This window comes from Periophthalmus magnuspinnatus, chromosome 2 (genome assembly GCF_009829125.3).
Source record: "Periophthalmus magnuspinnatus isolate fPerMag1 chromosome 2, fPerMag1.2.pri, whole genome shotgun sequence".
In the NCBI taxonomy this organism is placed as follows: domain Eukaryota; kingdom Metazoa; phylum Chordata; class Actinopteri; order Gobiiformes; family Gobiidae; genus Periophthalmus; species Periophthalmus magnuspinnatus.
The window spans coordinates 1,181,072-1,202,212 of record NC_047127.1 but is presented as its reverse complement, the minus strand read 5'-3'; the positions used below and the strand labels follow the sequence as shown (position 1 = coordinate 1,202,212).

General features: G+C 40.7%; 1 protein-coding gene across 2 annotated transcripts in view; it reads left to right on the top strand.

Moving 5' to 3' along the window:
• The window catches only part of LOC117383973 (E3 ubiquitin-protein ligase Midline-1-like), an 85,234-nt gene that overhangs the window by 31,249 nt on the left and 32,844 nt on the right, over positions 1-21,141 (top strand). For both annotated transcript variants that reach the window (XM_055227393.1, XM_033981234.2), the window contains exon 2: positions 18,234-19,028. In XM_055227393.1, the coding sequence (XP_055083368.1) occupies positions 18,306-19,028 (723 nt within the window). In that variant the 5' untranslated portion in view covers positions 18,234-18,305. The remainder of the gene's footprint in view (positions 1-18,233; positions 19,029-21,141) is intronic.

Genomic DNA, 21,141 nt, shown 5'->3' with positions numbered 1-21,141 from the left:
ACGTGGGGTTTCCTGGACAGATGCTCAACTTTTTATCCTGAAATATAGTTTTTTTAAGACCGTACGATCCCCACGTTTAACTTAAGCAGCGGTGGATGAAGTTTTCAGTGTCGTTATTTGAGTAAAAGTACAAATACAGAGGTGAAAAGTGACTCAAGTAAAAGTAAAAGTATTGAAAACCAACAAACGAGGCTCCAGAAAAATGTGATTTACAAAAAAAACAACATGAAAAACTCAAAGTCCCGGTGCAAAGATGTGTTGTTTTTTATAGATTTGTTTCCACGTGAGCAGCAAACGGACAAAGTTCCACGTTCAAAAGTCTCTGCCCCGTAGGCCCAGGTGCATTATGGGCCACGAGAACCACCTGTGTCCCCCAGAAACTGAAATAGGAACAAAAACAGAGCAGGTGCAAATGTGAGAAAAACACAAGAAATAACAAAAAATATGAATTAAACATGAAAATTAACAAAAAATATAGATTAAATATGTAAATTTACCCAGAAATAAACGAGAAAACTAAACACAACAGCAACAAATATCTCCTGCAGGAACAAATCTACTTAAGTAAAAGTATTAAAGTAACTGTTTAAAAATGTACTTTAACACTTGTGTGAAATATTTTGACTTTTACTCTTAAAGTCTAAATGTTATTGATTCAAATGTTTTTATTTTGGTCACAGAAACAAATCAGTTTCTTCACTTTTCTTCAGATTTTTGTGTTTTTATTTTTGTTTTGCTCAAAGCTGAAACTTGAACTCTTAAACTTTACTCAGGATGTTTCCACGAACATGATAAAAATAACCCCTCCAATCATATGAAAAGTACTTTATACTGAAGTAAAAGTAGAAAGTATCTACTGTAAAATGAACTTACCTAAAAATTTTGTCTTAAATACAGAAGTTTCATCGTTTTTACTGTGTTTCCTTCCACCTCTGGACTTTAATTTTACAAAACCATTAAAAATAAAAAGTACATTTTGATAGAGTAGATAAAACTACAGGACAAACTGACCACAAGGGGCATCTGAGGGTCAAAGGTTAAAGGGTAAAAGGCAATGCTCTTCTATTAAAGCTGCTACATGACACAAAACTGACTCTTGGAGCTTTAATCTATGTTCTAATGATGAACCCTCCTCAAAAACAGACCTGGAGTTGTGTTTCATTTCATTTATTATTAGTCTGTCTCATCTCCAAAGCTCAAAACGCTCTGTTCCACCTTGTGATGTCATCAAGTGGTAGTTTTCAAATTAAAAACAGCTCCTTTTACCTTTAGTTCAGTAGAAAGTGACAATTCCAGGAGCTGAAATGATCCAAATGATTCTAGAAATGAAGGTGTGTGGAGTTTAAAAACACAGTGGAGCACTTCCTGTATCACCACATGATGACATCACAAGGTGGAACAGAGTGTTTTCCAGCTTAAATCTGCAGAGTTTGTGTGTTAAACATGTGAGAATGAAACAAAAAACACAACTCCAGGTCTGTTTGACTCAAATGGAGGTGCAAACACTATAAAAGGAGGTCGCACTGCTCCTTTTGCACCCTTTTTCTCCTTTTTGCACTCTTTTGCACTCTTTTTACAGTCTTTAGCACTCTTTTGCTCTTTTACACTCTTTTGCACTCTTTTAGCACTCTCTTGCACTCTTTTTTACACTCTTTTTACAGTCTTTAGCACTCTTTTGCTCTTTTACACTCTTTTTACACTCTCTTTACACTGTTTTGCACTCTTTTTACACTCTTTTTACACTCTTTTGCACTCTTTTGCACTCTTTTTACACTCTTTTGCACTCTTTTTACACTCTTTTTTCACTCTTTTTACACTCTTTTACACTCTTTTCACCCTCAGACCCGGCGTGGGGAGGATACACCCAGCCCTCACTGCATTGGAATGTTTCACAGCTGAGTTCTGGGTTGTGGGGCGTTGTGTCGGTGGACGACACTTGAACCATTATTTCAAACTAAAATATCACTGAAACAGTAAATATTAAAGTCAGTGTTTTAAAGATGCACTATGTCACTTTTCTGAACCGTGTCACCCGCTCGTCTCCATGGTGACGTCTCAAGATGTTCCACATGTTGTACTTTTATAAACATCACAACAGCGTTCTTGCAGTGAGTGGGACTGCCTCTCCACAGATCTGAGCCGTACGCTGCTGTATAGTGTCGTCGTGGGTGACGGAGACGAGCAGGTGGTCGACTCTCCACCAGAAAAGTTACAGAGTGTTGCTTTAAATAGTACAGAAACATGGTAAACAACAGGATTAGACTCTAGTCCACAGCTGTTAAATGAGGAGAGTAACAGGAGGAGGACATGGTGTTTTGTGGTAACAGTAGAAGTATTTGTAGTAGTAATAGTAGCAATAGTAGTACATTGTGTATTTATAGTAGTAGTAGTTGTAGTAGTACATTGTGGCAGTAGTTCATTGTGTTTTGTAGTAGTAGTGTTTATATTCTGGAGACTGTTTTACCATCAGTAGTGTCCAGTATTTACCTTGTCCTTCCTGCTCTCGGACCCTCTGTCTCTGTGTCTCTGTCTCTGTGTCTCTGTCTCTGTGTCTCTGTGTCTCTGTGTCTCTGTGTCTCTGTCTCTGTGTCTCTGTCCCTGTGTCTCTGTCTCTCTCTCTGTATCACTGACTCTTTGTTCCTCTGTCTCTGTGTCTCTGTCTCTTTATCTCTGCGCTAAGTCTCCGTGTCTCTCTGTCTCTCCGTCCCTCTGTCCCTGTGTCTCTGTCTCTTTATCTCTGCGCTAAGTCTCCGTGTCTCTCTGTCTCTCCGTCCCTCTGTCTCTCCGTCCCTCTGTCTCTCCGTCCCTCTGTCCCTGTGTCTCTGTGTCTCTCTGTGTTTGCATCTCTCTGTCTCTGCGTCTCTGTGTCTCTCCGTCCCTCTGTCTCTTTATCTCTGCGCTAAGTCTCCGTGTCCCTCTGTCCCCGTGTCCTCTCCGTCCCTCTGTCCCCGTGTCCTCTCCGTCACTGTGTCCCTCTGTCCCTGTGTCCTCTCCGTCCCTGTGTCCTCTCTGTCCCTCTGTCCCCGTGTCCTCTCCGTCCCTCTGTCCCCGTGTCCTCTCCGTCACTGTGTCCCTCTGTCCCTGTGTCCTCTCCGTCCCTGTGTCCCTGTGTCTCTGTCTCTTTATTTCTGTGCTAAGTCTCCGTGTCTCTCTGTCTCTCCGTCCCTCTGTCTCTCCGTCCCTCTGTCCCTCTGTCCCCGTGTCCTCTCCGTCGGTCCCTTTAGTCCCCTCACAGACCTTGTCCTATTGTCGGGACACTTCCTGTTTGACTTGGTTGTGGGAGGTTTGTTTGTTCGACCTTGAGCTCAGCATCGACTTTAATCAGAATTAGACTCAGGAAACGGCGGCGTCTGGTTTGTCCTTCGTCGAATCAGGAGGCGTCGTACGAGAACAACAAATCGTCATGACAACGGCAAAACACTGAGGCGACGATGACAAAAGTTTGAAAACATCACATTTTTTACATCACTTCAGATTTAACAGTTTGACTCTTTGCAGCACAATCTTCTAATTTAAAGGCTCATTGTGTAACTTTTCTGATGCTTGTCTCCACGGAGATAAAGCGTTGTCCCAGAGTATGGCATTTAACGTATGTATCCGGACGAGTTACGGGGAAGATCTGCGGAGAGGCGTCAGGAAAAATCTAAACTGAGCAGATGGCAGCAGCAAAAGTGACGTTTAGTACAAGAAAAATATTTGTAAATGTTAAAAAAAAAGTCTTTTCAAAACAAAATATGAAAGTAACATTTTTATTGTTGTGTCTTGAGCTTTTATTTTGAAATCTCATTTGTAATTTTGTTTTGAAAAGTCTCCAAACCCGACACGAGATTCCTCCAGAGCTGCTCATTCTTGTCTGAACATCGTCCGTTTGTTCTTTTTGCTCTTCCGCTCGGACTCGTTTCATTCACCCCAGCGCGTCTTTAATCACTGACGGAGCGCGGTGGCGGCGGCGGTGGCGGCGGCGGTAGCGAGTGTGTGGTTACCATGGCGACCTCAAACATGGAGACAAAGAGCAGAATGAGCTCAGAGCCGGAGGTGGAGTCGTCCTGTGGAGACATGAGGAGTCGAGTCATAAAAGTACAAATACGACGAAACAAATACTCGAGTAGAAGTCAAAGTATCACAGGGAAAAAACTACTGGAGTAAAAGTATTAAAGTACCTGTTTAAAAATGTACTTAAAGAGTAAAAAGTAAAAGTATTTCTCACAGATTTTGAGTCGTTTAAAGATTCAAATGGGGAGATTTTGATGAAGATTTGAGCTGAATTTTTTGTTTTTATTTGTGTAAACCAGGACTAATCCAGGATTAATCCAGGACTAAACCAGGTCTAAACCGGGACTAAACCGGGACTAAACCGGGACTAAACCAGGACTAAACCGGGACTAAACCAGGACTAGACCGGGACTGAATCAGGTCTAAACCAGGACTAAACCGGGACTAAACCAGAACTAAACCAGGACTGAAACGGGACTAGACCGGGACTGAACCAGGTCTAAACCAGGACTAGACCGGGACTAGACCGGGACTAGACCGGGACTAGACCGGGACTAAACCGGGACTAAACCGGGACTAAACCGGGACTAGACCGGGACTGAACCAGGTCTAAACCGGGACTAGACCGGGACTAGACCGGGACTAAAGCTGGACTAAAGCTGGACTAAAGCTGGACTAAAGCTGGACTAAAGCTGGACTAAACCGGGACAAAACTGGGACTAAACCGGGACTAAACCGGGACTAAACCAGGTCTAAACCAGGTCTAAACCAGGTCTCTTCTCTGACTTCTCTCTGAGGTTGTGAGTGTCGATGCCTCTTATGGTTTGGTTCTTCTCTTCGTTCTATATTTAGTCTGATTCTGTCGCCTCAAAATGAAACGAGCTCAGATCTTCAGTCTGATCCAGGTCAGTGTTTCTGTCTGTCCAAACTATGGTCCGGGGGCCAAATGCGGCCCACAGACCAGTTTTTATTGGCCCTCAGGTCTCCTGCTGAACCGGCCCAATGGATCATACGCAAAACTTTTAACAACAAATTAAAGTATTTCTACTATAACCTCAAACATCACAGTGAGACACAGACATAAAATAAATGTGTGTAACACAGATCTGTGTGTCAGATCTGTGTGTAAAGCTCCGCACGCATCACCGTCTGTGGTTCTCCGCCTCAAATATGTTTTGAGATGTGGCCCGCGATTTAAAAAAAAGTTTTGGCGCCTCTGGACCATCACAAAGTTTTGAGATTTGTTGCTGTAAACTCAAGTTTAACCCTCACACTGTTTATATAAAAGGACTTAGCTAACATGCTAGCGCCGTGCTACAAACAGGAAGTGAACATGTGCGCACTCCCTGCTCCATCGACTCTGGCTCCAATTCTCTTTCTGTGTAAAATCTGTCTCCTCTCTCTCTGTTTCTGCTGCTTCAGGCTCATTTTGGTCTTAAATATTAACCCTCTACATGATCCTGGGATTAATTAATTACTTAATTTATTTATTTTTTATTTTGAGTTTATTTTATTTATTTTTGTTTCATTATTATTTTTAGTTATTTTGAGTTTATTTATTTTTTGTTATGAGGGTTTTTTTTGTTTGTTTTTTTTCCTTTTTTGTCATTTTGAGTTTATTTATTTATTTTTTGTTATTTTTATTAATTATTATTATTTTTATTTTTTTTGTATTTTGAGGTTTTTTGTTTTAAAAAAAAAAAAATCTATCCCCTCTCTCTGTCTCTGCTGCTTCAGACTCATTCTGGTCTTAAATGTTCGTATTAACCCTCTACATGATCCTGGGGTTTTTATTTCACTATTGTGTCTGTAAATCAAGATCTGAACATTAATAACAGACAAATCAGGTCCTTCTTTCCCCGAGGTCGCTCCTGTTAGTGTTAGCAACAGGTTTGATTGACAGCGTTGCTAAGCTAAGGAAAAGCTGTTGCCTTCATCAGCCTTGCTCCTGATTGGCTCTTTGGTTGCTATGATACTCGTGGTCTGTTCATTTGAGCTGAAGCTGTGGTGACGTTTCTCTTGTCGTTTCAGTCTTTGGTCTAATCTCGTCCACATTTGACCATATTACGTCTGTGTTTAAAAGAGCGTGTTGTGGTTTTATGAGGACAGTCCTGGAGCTGTGGCCTCAGACGATGAAGTTAAAAATAAACAGAAAATGTGAACTGACTCCACAGAAACAGCAGAATGAAACTGGACTAAACCAGGACTGAACCAGGACTGAACCAGGACTGAACCAGGTCTAAACCAGGTCTAAACCAGGTCTAAACCAGGTCTAAACCAGGACTAAACCAGGACTGAACCAGGACTAAACCAGGACTGAACCAGGACTGAACCAGGACTGAACCAGGTCTAAACCAGGTCTAAACCAGGTCTAAACCAGGTCTAAACCAGGACTAAACCAGGACTGAACCAGGACTAAACCAGGACTGAACCAGGACTGAACCAGGACTAAACCAGGACTAAACCAGGTCTAAACCAGGACTAAACCAGGTCTAAACCCGGTCTAGACCAGGTCCTCTCTCATGTCTTCATTCTCTGTGGAATGTCGTCCGTGTCGTTGGTTTGAATCATGAGACACGATGTTTATCTGGGACTGAATCTGTTCTTCTCCTTTTTCTTTTTCTTCTTCTTCTTCTTCTGTGAGTCGTTTCAGAGCTCGCCTTCACACAGACGTGCCTGGGACACCACAGGGACTATTAAATACCCACAGTAATGTGCCTGAGTCGTCCTGGCACCGAGTGGAGCAGAGACTGAAACTAAAGACACGAATAGAAAAGTCGAGTGTGTGAGGAAACAGAGGAAAACACATGTAATTATGTGAAGTACTAGTACTACTACTACTACTACTACTTATACTACTGATTTTACTACTACTGCTGTCGTAACGTCTGTAGGATCAAAGATACAGACTCGGAGTCAGATTTAACTGTTATCTTGACAACTACTTGTACTACTACTACTACTACTGGAAACACCGACTACTACTACTACTACTACTTCAAGTGCTACTATTGCAGCTATTACTACTTCTACTACTTGTTCTACTACTGATTACTACTACTATTACTCCTATTACTACTAGTTCTACCACTTGTACTTCTACTTCTAGTACTTCTTGCTTTACCTCACACTGGACAGTAAACTATGGGGAAATTAAATTATTACTGTTTTACTTCCACTTTACTGGCACTAGTATTACAACCTACTACCACTACTACTACTTGTACTATTACTATTACTACTAGGTCACCACGTACATCAACACCCAGTACTTTTAAAGCTACTACTAAAAATACGTGTGCTCGTCTCTTCTGACATCATCGTATTTACAGAGTCACAAAAATCAGGTCAAAGTCTCGTTTTGAAACTGCTCCCCCTCCTGGCCACACGCTGTAATGACGGATAAGTATTCATGATAATATTTGCAGTACTTTGAGAGGAATGTACTCGCTGTGGCGTCACACGAGTACATTCCTCTCACATCAAACACACATATTTGAGTCCAGATGTTCACAGTCAGGCTAATGTGCTAAAGCTAATCAGGACTGACAGCACCACAGATGTTAGCTTAAGTACGCGAATAGTAGTAGTAGTAGTAGTAGTAGTAGTAGTAGTAATAGTAGTAGTAGTAGTAGTAAAGCTCCTATATGACACAAACTGACTCTTGCAGCTTTAAGTCGTGTTCTAATGTCGTTAGTGCATCAAAAACAGACCTGGAGTTGTGTTTTTGTCTCATCTCCAAAGCTCAAAAACGCTCTGTTCCACCTCGTGATGTCATCAAGTGGTCGTTTTCAACTTAACTCCTCCCACTTTTACCTTTAGTTCAGCAGAGATAAGCGGCTATTCCTGGATTCCGGAAATGATCCAAATGATTCTATAAATGAAGGTGTGTGGAGTTTAAAAACACCGTGGAGCACTTCCTGTATCGCCACATGATGACATCACAAGGTGGAACAGAGTGTTTTCAGTTTGAGAGAAGAACTCAGCCTGAATAAGTAAAGTTTTTCTGAAGTAAGTGTACTATTACTTTTATACTATTGTTGGCTGTTATGCGCATGTGGTAGTAGCTGTGGCCTAGTAGTAGTAGTAGTAGTAGTAGTAGTAGTAGTAGTAATGGTATGAGTACTATTAGTGATGTCATCAGTTGGAAGTACTTTTAGTTATAGTACTTTTTATATATTTATTTACACAAGTTTCATAAATATTGTCTAATTTTCATGGAGCTTTTCACCAAAACAAACACCAGGGGGCGACAGTAGCAGCTCAGTTCTTCGCCCACCGACCAGAAGGTTGCCGGTTCAAATCCCGTTCTCAACCAAAAAACATAATCGTTTGAGCGGCTGTTCGCCCTCTGACCCACAGGTTGTCGGTTTGATCCCAGCTCTCACAGATGAACGACGTAACGCTGTTTGAAAGCGGAAAACGTTGTATAAAAACGTCAGTATTTACTATTTACTACGAAGTAACTTTAGTCGTACAAGTACAACATCAGAGCGTAGATCAGCGAGGGCCACATCAGCAAAATGGCCGCTCTGAATGGGCCGGATGTAATGTAAAATAAATATAATGTGGGTTTTTTGTTTGTTTTTTTTACTTTTTCATAAACTTTATATATCTATTACTTATTCAGTTTACAAATATTACATAACATACTCTTCTTTTTCTTTTCTTTTCATAGTTTGGTGCGTTTTATACTCAGAATATAAGAATATAAGTCGCATCTGAGTATATCATTTCAAATCTTTGTTACGGTCACGCTGACAACCTGACGCTCGCGTTTTTTTCTTCATTATTACGCATTTTTTGAGTGACTTATACTGCAGAAAATACTTTATGTACTTCCATAGATGTAAAAATATGTCTGTATAACTTTCTCTCTCCATTTTAAGACAGTCAGACCTTTTAATTTACCTTGTTATGGGCCACAGGAAATGACATCGCGGGCCATATTCTGCCCACGGGCCTTGAGTTTGACACATGTACCGTAGATGTTTTGTCTTTTTCCAGTTGTTTTTTTTTTAGAACTCTGACCCGTAAACGTCGCTGTCACCGCGGCGGTCGACATCTCCTTTCGAGCAGTCGCCGCACACATCGCCACGCTCCCTTTGTGCCGGTCCACGCTCCGCACGTCGCTAATCTGCTTCCTGCCACACTGACCGTGACCAATCGGGGGCTTTGGTGTTTTGAAGTGTCCAGTCACGGCTAACGGGATTGGCCGCTCATCGTCGGGGATACTGGGGTTATTAGTGACGGTGATATTGGCTGGCGTTTCGTGTTGTGTGTGTGGGGGGGGCGGTGGGGGCGGGCGCGGTGGGCAGGGGGGGCGGGTCGCGGGGGGTCTGTCTGGGTCGGTTAGCGCGTGACCCAGATTAGAGGAATTAGATGTGATGTTTTGGGGAGGGGGATTACGCAGGGGGCAGGGACGAGCTGGTGCGCCGTCAAGGGCACGTTAGCGCTCGGGTAAATTTATGTGGAGACCTTTAGCGCCGGGAAGGTTACGCTCGTCGGGAAGTTATTTTTAAAACGTACCTTTAAACGGAATGAGGCGGGACCGAGGACGAGGACAACGGGACAAATCCAGAATATGTCTGTGTTTTTCAGTCCAGTCCCATGTTTTCTGTCACAAACTGGGCTAAATCAGGAGTGTCCAAACTATTTAATGATCTTTTATTTTTTATTCCAAAACAAAATGAATGATGCACATTATAAATATGAAAAATTGAACATTTAAACTGGTTTTGATGATCATAAAAAAATTAATTCACTGAGATTTTAGAATTTATTCACCTCTGAAGACAAACAAATAAAACAAATAAAACAAATAATCTGCTGCAATAATGTGAAACAGGAAATGGGAAATAGGCCAGGACAGGCTCAAAGACAGAGGTTTTGTTGCGCTAAACGTCATGCTAAACGTCAGGCTAAACGTCGCGCAGATGAGTCCATTCGTCTTCTCCTCGCTCATTTCTTGTTAAAGTTCATAACCGCGACTGTTTTCTCACACAAACATGTTGAACCAAAACAAACTCAGCATTTTTTTTAGCAAAGGTTCGAATTTCTTAAAACGCGTCTTTATCCAGTTGGCGATAAAAGTCGGCGAGAGCGGAGCACGGCTCGGATCTGCTGCCATCTTCTGGAGAAATATAATATTGCTTGTACATGTGTATTTAAACTGATCAATGGCGCTGAAGGACATGTCATTATTTTTATTCCAGAGGCTGTGGGCCAGTGGAAATTTGTACACGTGCCGCAATTGGCCCCCAGGCCGGACTTTGGGTATGATTTACAAACACAATAGTGAAATAAAAACCCCAGGAGCTTATCTTTTTCATTTCTTTTATTACTTGTAAGCAGACGTATTTGTTTTGATACAGACGGACCAAAGTTTGCCCCTGATTGGCTAATCCACCTGTCAATCACACCCATCTGAACTTTGACCCTCCACATGATCCTGGGGTTTTTATTTCACTATTGTGTCTGTAAATCAAGATCTGAACATTAATAACAGACACATCAGGCGCCTTTCTCCAGGTTTGATTGACAGCGTTGCTAGGGGGCGTTACCCTCATCAGCCTCGCTCCTGATTGGCTCTTTGGTTGCTATGATACCTGCTGATGCTTTTGCCAGTTCAGTTCATGTTTGACTCTTAACGACACGTCCTCTTTCCTCCAGACGAGTTCATAAAAATGATATTCACCCAATTATTTCACCATAAAAATCAGATTTCATAAAAGACTGATCACGTACGCTGAGTAATCTGTCGCTAAATGACGCTAATTCCATCACATATTCCCACAATTAGCCGCTCTGTTCCAAATACGTGCTAGCTTGATGCTTTAGTAACGAGATGAAAGTGATTAAATGTGAGCATCCCCCGGAGTGGCTGATTATCTGCGCGGTTTGGATCGGATAATGAAACGTTTTGGACATGAAAGCGGCCCCCAGAGACAGCCAGCATACAGATGAGGCGCGTGCGCGGAGCTAGCGATTAGCATGTAGCATCTGCACCGTCACGGCTCCAGCCGCGAGCGACGGAACGCGTTCAAATGTCGACATGTTTATTTGACTGTAGGTGGGACAATGACTCCTGAAGAGAAACAAAACGACAAAAAAAAAACATATTAAAGGGCCCATATTACTCTATTTAAAGGGCCCATATTACTCTATTTAAAGGGCCCATATTACTCTATTTAAAGGGCCCATATTACTCTATTTAAAGGCCCATATTACTCTATTTAAAGGGCCCATATTACTCTATTTAAAGGGCCCATATTACTCTATTTAAAGGGCCCATATTACTCTATTTAAAGGCCCATATTACTCTATTTAAAGGGCCCATATTACTCTGTTTAAAGGCCCATATTACTCTATTTAAAAAGCCCATATTACTCTATTTAAAGGGCCCATATTACTCTATTTAAAGGGCCCATATTACTCTATTTAAAGGGCCCATATTACTCTATTTAAAGGGCCCATATTACTCTGTTTAAAGGCCCATATTACTCTATTTAAAGGGCCCATATTACTCTATTTAAAGGGCCCATATTACTCTATTTAAAGGGCCCATATTACTCTATTTAAAGGGCCCATATTACTCTATTTAAAGGGCCCATATTACTCTATTTAAAGGGCCCATATTACTCTATTTAAAGGGCCCATATTACTCTATTTAAAGGCCCATATTACTCTATTTAAAGGGCCCATATTACTCTATTTAAAGGGCCCATATTACTCTATTTAAAGGCCCATATTACTCTGTTTAAAGGCCCATATTACTCTATTTAAAGGGCCCATATTACTCTATTTAAAGGGCCCATATTACTCTATTTAAAGGGCCCATATTACTCTATTTAAAGGCCCATATTACTCTATTTAAAGGGCCCATATTACTCTATTTAAAGGGCCCATATTACTCTATTTAAAGGGCCCATATTACTCTATTAAACGGCCCATATTCCAGTTTCTTCCTGACTCACTTTTGGACCATTGCATCCATCCCTCTCTCCCCCAGAGCGACACAAACTCTCACATTTTGCTTGCTTCTCAGTTTTGTGGCGTTTCTGTTGTTTTGACCTCGTCATGTGACTCTTGACCCTGAAAAGGCGACTCGTGCTCCGGGGTCAAAGGTCAATCTGTGCTCGAACATGTGATCATCATTTTTTCCATTTTCATGTGTATTTGTGTATTTGTGTATTTTGTGTATTTGTGTATTTTGTGTTTTTTATTCTTGGAGGGATGAACGTGGAGTCAAATGTTTGGAAAGTAGAACAAATACTTTGTGTACTTTATATAGAGACAAAATATCTGACAAAGTGAAAAAGTATGTAGTACTTGGAAGGCCTTGCAGTATAAAATGTAGTACTGGAAACTGTACTTCTACTGTTACTATGACTTCAGTGAGTACTTTTACTACGATGACTTCAGTGAGTACTTTTACTACGATGACTTCAGTGAGTACTTTTACTACGATGACTTCAGTGAGTACTTTTACTACGATGACTTCAGTGAGTACTTTTACCACTATTACTTCTGTCAGTACCTTTGTTTATACGACTTTAGAGAGTACTTTTACTACTACGACTTCAGTGAGTATTTTTACCACAACTATTACTTCAGTCAGTACTTTTACTACTACATGTACTTCTATGAAAACTTCTACTTCTTGTAAACCATAAATAAAAAAAATAAATAAAAAAAATCTTAAATATTTCAGCGTCGTCTGTGACTCAGGAAGGGCATCTGAAGTAAAACAGCAGAAGTATTTAGAAGACTCTTATACTGTGGAGTCAGATACTTGGTGTAAATATGTATTTTTATGTATTTTATTTATTTATTTAAAGGTCCTAAATGAGGCTCTCGAAACTGAAAACACTCTGTTCCACCTTGTGATGTCATCAAGTGATGATACAGGAAGTGCTCCGCTGTGTTTTTCCTACATGACACAAAACTGACTGTTGTAGCTTTAATCCTGTTTCCTCTTCAAAAACAGAGCTGGAGTTGTGTTTTGTTTCATTCACACATGTTTCAGTGACACTTTGCTGCACTGAAAACGCTCCGTTCCACCTTGTGATGTCATCATGTGGTAGTTTTTCATGTTAACTCCTCCTCCTTTTACCTTTAGATCAGCAGATTTTAGTTCAATTCCAGATTCGCTGAAATGATCCAAATGATTCTATAAATGAAGGTGTGTGGAGTTTAAAAACACAGTGGAGCACTTCCTGTATCGCCACATGATGACATCACAAGGTGGAACAGAGTGTTTTCAGCCTAAATCTGCAGGTTTGTGCGTTAAACATGTGAGAATGAAACAAAACACAACTCCAGGTCTGTGTGTGACGAGGAAACGACATTAGATCAGGTCAGAGAGTAGAGTCATACGTCCCCTTTAATAATGTACCAGTACTGCAGTAGAAGTACTCGAGTAGAAGTATAAGTATCCTCCGTGGCGTTTCGCTCTTTTCACGTCGTGTCTTTTGTCTCGGGAGTTGGATTTAGAAAGCGGCTCCTAAAAAGCACTCGGCATGAAAGTTTCAGCAGCTTAAACACAAAGTGAAAAGGCGAAAGGCGTAAAGTCCTCGGACAAAAGCTCATGAAACATGGAGGAGCCGCGGCGCCAGGTCCACGGGCGCCACGTCCACGGGCGCCAGGTCCACGGGAAACGGCGGCGATAATCAGCGAAACGGAGCGACGTTACTTCACTAGATCGACCCATGTGACGTCTGCGTTTAGGGTCAAACTCAGGGTCAAAGTGTGAAGGAAAACAACCAGCGACTCGTCTCCATGGAGATGTTGCTACTTGCCTGGAATTTCCCGTAGTGTAGCTTTAAATTCACGTGTATCTACGGAAACGGGTGAGAGAACTAGACCAAGTGACGTGTCGTGTCTGCGGAGAGGCGAGACTACATGTTTTTAAATCTGTTTTCGAAGAATGAAACTCTAGACAGATTTAATGCCGCACTGTGAAATGTTCTATGCAAATGATCATATCTCCATGGAGACAAGCAGGTTACACAGTGAAGCTTTAAAGCACAGACAGAGAGAGCCAGGGCTAACCACTCTGCCACTGCTCCACTGCGTTTTTATCGTGTCTGATATTTGTCGTTTCTTCAGTTTCATGTTTCTGTGGCTCAACAGCGCCGCCTGTGGACACTGTCTGTCACTGCGTCCTCTCCTCCTCCACGTCAGTTTGTCTCTCTATCTCCCTCTCTCTATCTCCCTCTCTTTCTCTCTCTCTTTTCTTCTCTGTTTCACTCTCTCCCCTCCCCCTCGCTCACCCTCTTTTTCTCTCTCTTCCTGCTGCTCTCCTTCTCTCTTTCTCTCTTCTTCTCTTCTCAATCTCTCTCTACCTCCCCCATCTCTCTATCTCTCTTTTATTATCTCTGTTTTATTTTTTCCTTCTCCACCCTCCCTCTCTCACCCTCTTTGTCTCCTCACTCTCTCGCTATCTTTTTTGTTCCTCTCTCTCTCTCTATCTCCTCTTGTCTTCTCACTCACTATTTCCCTCTCTTCTTCTCGCCCTCTTTCTCTCCCTCTCTTCTTCCGTCCCCCTCTCTCCTTCTCTTCTCCTCTTTCTCCCTCTCTCTCCTCTTCTCTTCTTCCCTCTCTCACCCTCTTTCTCTCTTTCTCCTTCTCTTCTTCTCTCTCTCTCCCTCTCCTTCTTCCCTCTTTCTCTCTCTCTCTTTGTCTCTCTCTCTTCTTCCCTCTCTCTCTCCTCTCCTTCTTCCCTCTCTCACCTCTTGCTCTCTCTCTTCTTTCCTCTCTCTCTCTCTCTTCTTCCCTCTCTCTCTCTCTCCTTCTTCCCTCTTTCTCTCTCTCTCCCTCTCCTTCTTCCCTCTCTCTCTATCTCTCTCCGTCTTCCCTCTCTCACCTCTTGCTCTTTCTCTCTCTCTCTTCTTCCCTCTCCCTCTCCTTCTTCCCTCTCTCTTTCTCTCCTCTCCTTCCCTCTCTCACCTCTTGCTCTTTGTCTCTCTCTCTCTCCTCCTTCCCTCTCTCTTTCTCTCCTCTGGTAAAGATAGATTTATAGATTTATATTCACATTTTCACTGTGAGCTGCTCTCCTTTTCACAGATCTGACCTGTACCTTGTCCTGTTTGCTTGTGTTTAAAGCCACACTGTGGAACATTCCAACATCTAAATCAATCACGTCTCAGTAGGGGCGGGCGAGCAGGAGTCTGTCAAAGGTCAAAGGTCAAAGGTCGCCCATATAAGCTCCATGTCTTTATTTGGGCGAGTTTATATGAGTTTATCCTTTAGTGTTTTATTTGTTTCCACAGATTTAAAGTGAAGCTCAACTGGATTTTCTTTAGTTAATTTAAATATTTCTTCACTAAACGGTTTATAAACTTATTTTAATCGTCCTCTGGCTCAAACTGTCCTCCATCTTGTCTCTTTGTCTCTTTGTCTCTTTATAAACAAACGAGTCGTCTCTTCCTCGACTCCACTGTTTTCAGCAAAGCATCATGGGAACTGAGGCACCAGGGCGAGAGAGAGGAATGAGGAGAGGAGAGATAGAGCGGGTCAGAGTGAGCGGCGAGCGGAGAGCGGAGAGACGCCAACGCTCAGGAAACAGTGACATCTGCTGAAAAAAAACAGAAACAACCAATTTAAAACAAGAACAAACTTTAAGATTTTAATCAATAAAAACAAAGTAATAATTATATTTATATTGTTTTTATTATGACTTTTATCTGCAGATTTTTACATCAGAAACAGGAATTTACCTCATTTTCTCACACGTTTAACACAAACTCTGCAGATTTAGACTGAAAACGCTCTGTTCCACCTTGTGATGTCATCATGTGATACAGGAAGTGCTCCACTGTGTTTTTAAACTCCTTCATTCTTCAGTCTAATTGTGTGTTTGACTTTATATAAACAGTGAAATCAGTCTGTGTAGAGAGAATAAGTACATTTTACAGTATGTACTTTTACTTTTACTCGAGTACATTTGAGAGCAGTATCTGTACTTTCTACTGCGCTACATTTATGAACTGGAAAAGTAAAAGTATTTTTATTATGTGGGACCTGCTGAAAAGACTGAGGGTTTATTTTTAACACATTCAGAATTTAAACAAACAAAAATATACAAATTAAAATAAATAAATTAAATAAATTAAACAAAACAAAAATATACAAATTAAATAAAATAAATAAATACAAAATTAAACAAAAATATACAAATTAAAATAAATAAATAAATACAAAATTAAACAAAAATATACAAATTAAAATAAATAAATTAAATAAATTAAACAAAACAAAAATATACAAATTAAAATAAATATTTTTTTTAATTAAGCAAAACAAAGATATACAAATTAAAATAAATAAATAAAATAAATTAATGAAAACAAAAATATGCAAATTAAAATAAATAAATTAAAGAAAATAAATTAAAGAAAACAAAATATACAAATTAAAATAAATAAATAAAAAAAATAATAAATTAAAGAAAACAAAAATATACAAATTAAAATAAATAAATAAATACAAAATTAAACAAAAATATACAATTTAAAATAAATAAATAAAATAAAATGAATTAAACAAAACAAAGATATACAAATTAAAATAAATAAACTAAATAAATTAAAGAAAACAAAAATATACAAATTAAAATAAATAAATAAATAAATAAAAAATTAAACAAAACAAAGATATACAAATTAAAATAAATAAATAAAATAAATTAAAGAAAACTAAAATATACAAATTAAAATAAAAAATACAAAATTGAAGAAAACAAAAATATACAAATTAAAATAAAAAAATAAAAAAATGAATTAAAGAAAACAAAATAATACAAGTTAAAATAAATTAAATTAAAGAAAATAAAAATATAGAAATTAAAATAAATAAATAAAATAAAATAAATTAAAGAAAACAAAAATATACAAATTAAAATAAATAAATAAATACAAAATTTAACAAAACAAAAATATACAAATTAAAATAAATAAATAAAATAAAATAAATTAAATGAAACAAAAATATACAAATTTGTTTATTTGGCTCAAGGCTGTTTATTTAGACACAGGATTTAAGTCTCCTTCCTTTATTTAGAAATACTGTAAACCTGGAAACAATTCAGAAAGAAACAACGAAGAAGCACTTTAAACCCGCCGTGTTGTGCTTGTGTCTCTATGGTTCTCATCTCTGTTATAATTTACACATTTTAAATCACAAAATTCATCTAAAACGACTTAATAAAACAAACATTTTGGCTGATTTCAAGTTCATAAATTGTCACGTGTCACAGTGAAGGTGAAAACGGGTAAATCGACAAAATGGCGTCTTGAAAATAGTGGATTAAAGCTTAGAAGAGGAGGGGATGGAACAGCTGAAGGGGCTGATGGTTTTGCTGCTGCAGTGAAGATGGAAGCTGCAAAAAGTTGGAATGAGAAAAGAGAATTGAAGAAGTTTAAGTAGAAGAATAAAAGTTGTTTTGTCTACGGTGATTTGGAGCAGATTTAAGAGTTTGGTGGAAGAAATGTGACTTTTTACGATTATTAAAAGTTTGGATTGTTTATGATCAGGAAATTATTAAAAAGAAATAAAATAAAAACAAACAAAAAACAAGACTGATCGATACAAGAATCACACAGTCCTACAATATGTTCAAGAAACTATGAAGCTCATGAAGTGTTTATATAAATAACGTCCTATATGTCAAACTCAGGCCTGGGGGCCAAATGTGGCCCACGGTATCATTATTTTTGGCCTGTGAGATCACACTGCTGATGTGTCTTTTATTTCAAATTTAATTTCTTATATTTTTGTAATCAAACTTGAGTTGTTCCAGATTTTGTGTTTAAGCAAAAATAAGTCCAGTTGTGTAAATATCGACTTTGGCCCATCAGTTTGTCTCAGTTTTTAATTTTGTCCCTCTGTGAATTTGAGTTTGATGCCCCTGCTCTAAGTTTTCCTTCAGCCTCTGGTCTGATTCGTCTGTTTCCCTCAGTTTCTGGTTTGATTCGTCTCTGTTTCCTTCAGTTTTTGGTCTGATTCCTCTGTGTTTTCCTCTGTTTTTGGTCTGATTCCTCTTTTTCCTTCAGCCTCTGGTCTGATTCCTCTGTTTTCTTCAGTTTTTGATCTGATTCCTTGGTGTTTCCTTCAGTCTCTGGTCTGATTCATCTGTTTTCTTCAGTTTTTGGTCTGATTCGTCTGTTTCCTTCAGTCTCTGGTCTGATTCCTCGGTGTTTCCTTCAGTCTTTGATCTGACTGCTCTCTGTTTTCCGCAGGTAGCTGACCGGCTCTCCTGGTTTTCGCTCACTCTGTGCCTGGCTCCTCCCGGCCTCCTGTTCTGATTCAGCATGGACGCGCTGGAGTCCGAACTGACCTGCCCTATCTGCCTGGAGCTCTTCGAAGACCCACTCTTGCTCCCTTGCGCCCACAGTCTCTGCTTCGGCTGCGCCCATCGCATCCTCGTCTCCCACTGCGCCACCAACGAGTCCGTGCAGCAGATCAGCGCCTTCCAGTGCCCCACCTGCCGTTATGTCATCTCCTTAAGTCCGGAACGAGGACTGGAAGGACTCAAGAGAAACGTGACTCTACAGAACATCATCGACAGAGTTCAGAGAGCGTCTTCGTCCGCCGGGTTGCCGTTGGCGTTGCCGGCCCCTCACGGAAGCGCGCCGGGCTCTCCCACGGAAGAAGGAAGCAACCGTTTGGCGTTGGTGCCCGTCAGCGCCGCCATGTCCAGCCCGGGAACGCCCCCCGAGCCGGTGCAGTGCCAGTTCTGCGAGCAGGACCCGCCCCAGGACGCGGTGAAGACGTGCGTGACCTGCGAGGTGTCGTACTGCGAGGAGTGCCTTCGAGCGACGCACCCGAACAAGAAGCCGTTCACCGGGCACAGACTCATCGAGCCCATGCCCGACTCGCACCTCCGCGGGCTGCAGTGTCTGGAGCACGAGGAGGAGAAGGTGAACATGTACTGCGTGAGCGACGACCAGCTCATCTGCTCGCTGTGCAAACTCGTGGGACGGCACCGCGACCATCAGGTGGCGGCACTGAGCGACCGCTACGAGAAACTAAGGGTAAGTTCAGTCATGAGTCTGCACAGAGACGCTAACGCTGTTCCCTCGATGCCGTTTACGCCGCCGTGTGGAGCTAATTCACGTTATGATCGTCTTCGTGGTAAATTGACGCAGCAAAGACGAAAATAGAAAGCTTCATGACGAGGAGGTTTTGGGTTTGATTCCCCATTTGCCTGGACCTTTCTGTGTGGAGTTTGCATGTTCTGCCTGTGTCTGGGTGGGTTTACTAAGGACGGTCCAGTTTCTAAATATAAACAAAAGGTCAAATCCTCCAGGAAAGTTCGTCCCGACCCGCCGCTCCTCGTAAGAAACCCAGAAGACGGTGCAGAATGGGTCAAATGCAGACAGATTTTACTACAGTACGTGCACTTTAAAGCTCCTGTATGACACAAAACTGACTCGTGTAGCTTTAAGTCGTGTTATAATAGTGTTAGCGCATCAAAAACCAGACCTGGAGTTGTGTTTTTGTCTCATCTCCAAAGCTCAAAATGCTCTGTTCCACCTTGTGATGTCATCAAGTGGTAGTTTTCAAGTTAAAAACAGCGCCTTTTACCTTTAGTTCAGTCGAAAATTGACAGTTATTCCAGGAGCTGAAATGATCCAAATGATTCTATAAATGAAGGTGTGTGGAGTTTAAAAACACAGCGGAGCACTTCCTGTATCACCACATGATGACATCACAAGGTGGAACAGAGTGTTTTCAGCCTAAAATTGCAGAGTTTGTGTGTTAAACATGTGAGAATGAAACAAAAACACAACTCCAGGTCTGTGTGTGACGAGGAAACAACACAGATCAGAAAACAGTGTAATATTCGCCCTGAAAACACTCTGTTCCACCTTGTGATGTCACCGCGTGGTAATACAGGAAGTGCTGCGCTATGTTTTTAAACTCATTTCTAGAAACGTTTAGATCATTTCAAACCCTGGAATTTTGAATCTTTACTGAACAAAAGGTAAAAGGAGCTGTTAATTTAGCTGTAAACTACCACTCGATGACATCACAAGGTGGAACAGCGCTTTAAATCGTCTAAAACGGGCCATTTAAACAGCGTAAAATGGGCCCTCTGTTTGATTTTTACCAATGAAAACACGATCTGACCACAAACCCAAGATCTATCTCGTGTTTTGTTCCATCATAGATTTTTTCGCCGCTTTAATAAACAAACTGCGTCGTCTGCGGGTTATTTTCGGTTTGTTTTTTTGCTAACGATACTTTAATGATGTATTAGATTTTCCACTTTCTCTCCCGAAGACAAATGAAAGTGTGAATCCGCTCGTCTCCTCAAACGCTGCACACACAGGTATCGCTCCCCGTTATCAGAGCCGTTTTATCATCGGCTCATTATCTCTGCTGAATAATTAAAGCGTTAGCATAATCGCTACGCCAATGGTGCCGCCAGGGTTTTTCGACACGCACGCCGAGAATATGGGATCTGTTATCGGCAGGGTGTGGTGGGAGGTTAACGAGTGCCAACTGCCTGGTGGGCGGAGAGGCGGGGCTAATTGGGCATGGCTGTTTGGCTAGGTCGCTAACGGGGGGTATGGCGTTGTATGTATGTGGGTAATTAGCGTTCATATAACAGCTTTAATCTGGATATTAGGGAAGCTGTAAGTAAAGTATGTTGTTTGAACTGTTGATCTGATGGTAAAATTCAGTGTTTACATTAAAAAAAAACATTCTAGGAAGTAATTTTTGATCATTAAAGACACAGTATGGAACTTTTTTTGCATGTTTTCTTCATTTTAGATGTTTTTATTTCTCTAAAAAACTTCGTTCGTACCATAACTTGTGTAAAAATGTTGATTAATTGAGTGTGTCGTCACCCGCAGCGTTAGCAGTTAAGCTAGCAATTATAGCGGATAATTTGGAGTAAAGTTCTGACCACGAGTATCATAGCAACCAAAGAGCCAATCCAGAGCGAGGCTGATGAAGGTAACGCCCATTTGTGCCTGTTTCACTGGTTTAACAGGGAGAGGGCCCTTAGCAACGCTGTCAATCAAACCTGTTGCTAACGCTAACAGGAGCGACCTCGGGGAAAGAAGGACCTGATTTGTCTGTTATTAATGTTCAGATCTTGATTTACAGACACAATAGTGAAATAAAAACCCCAGG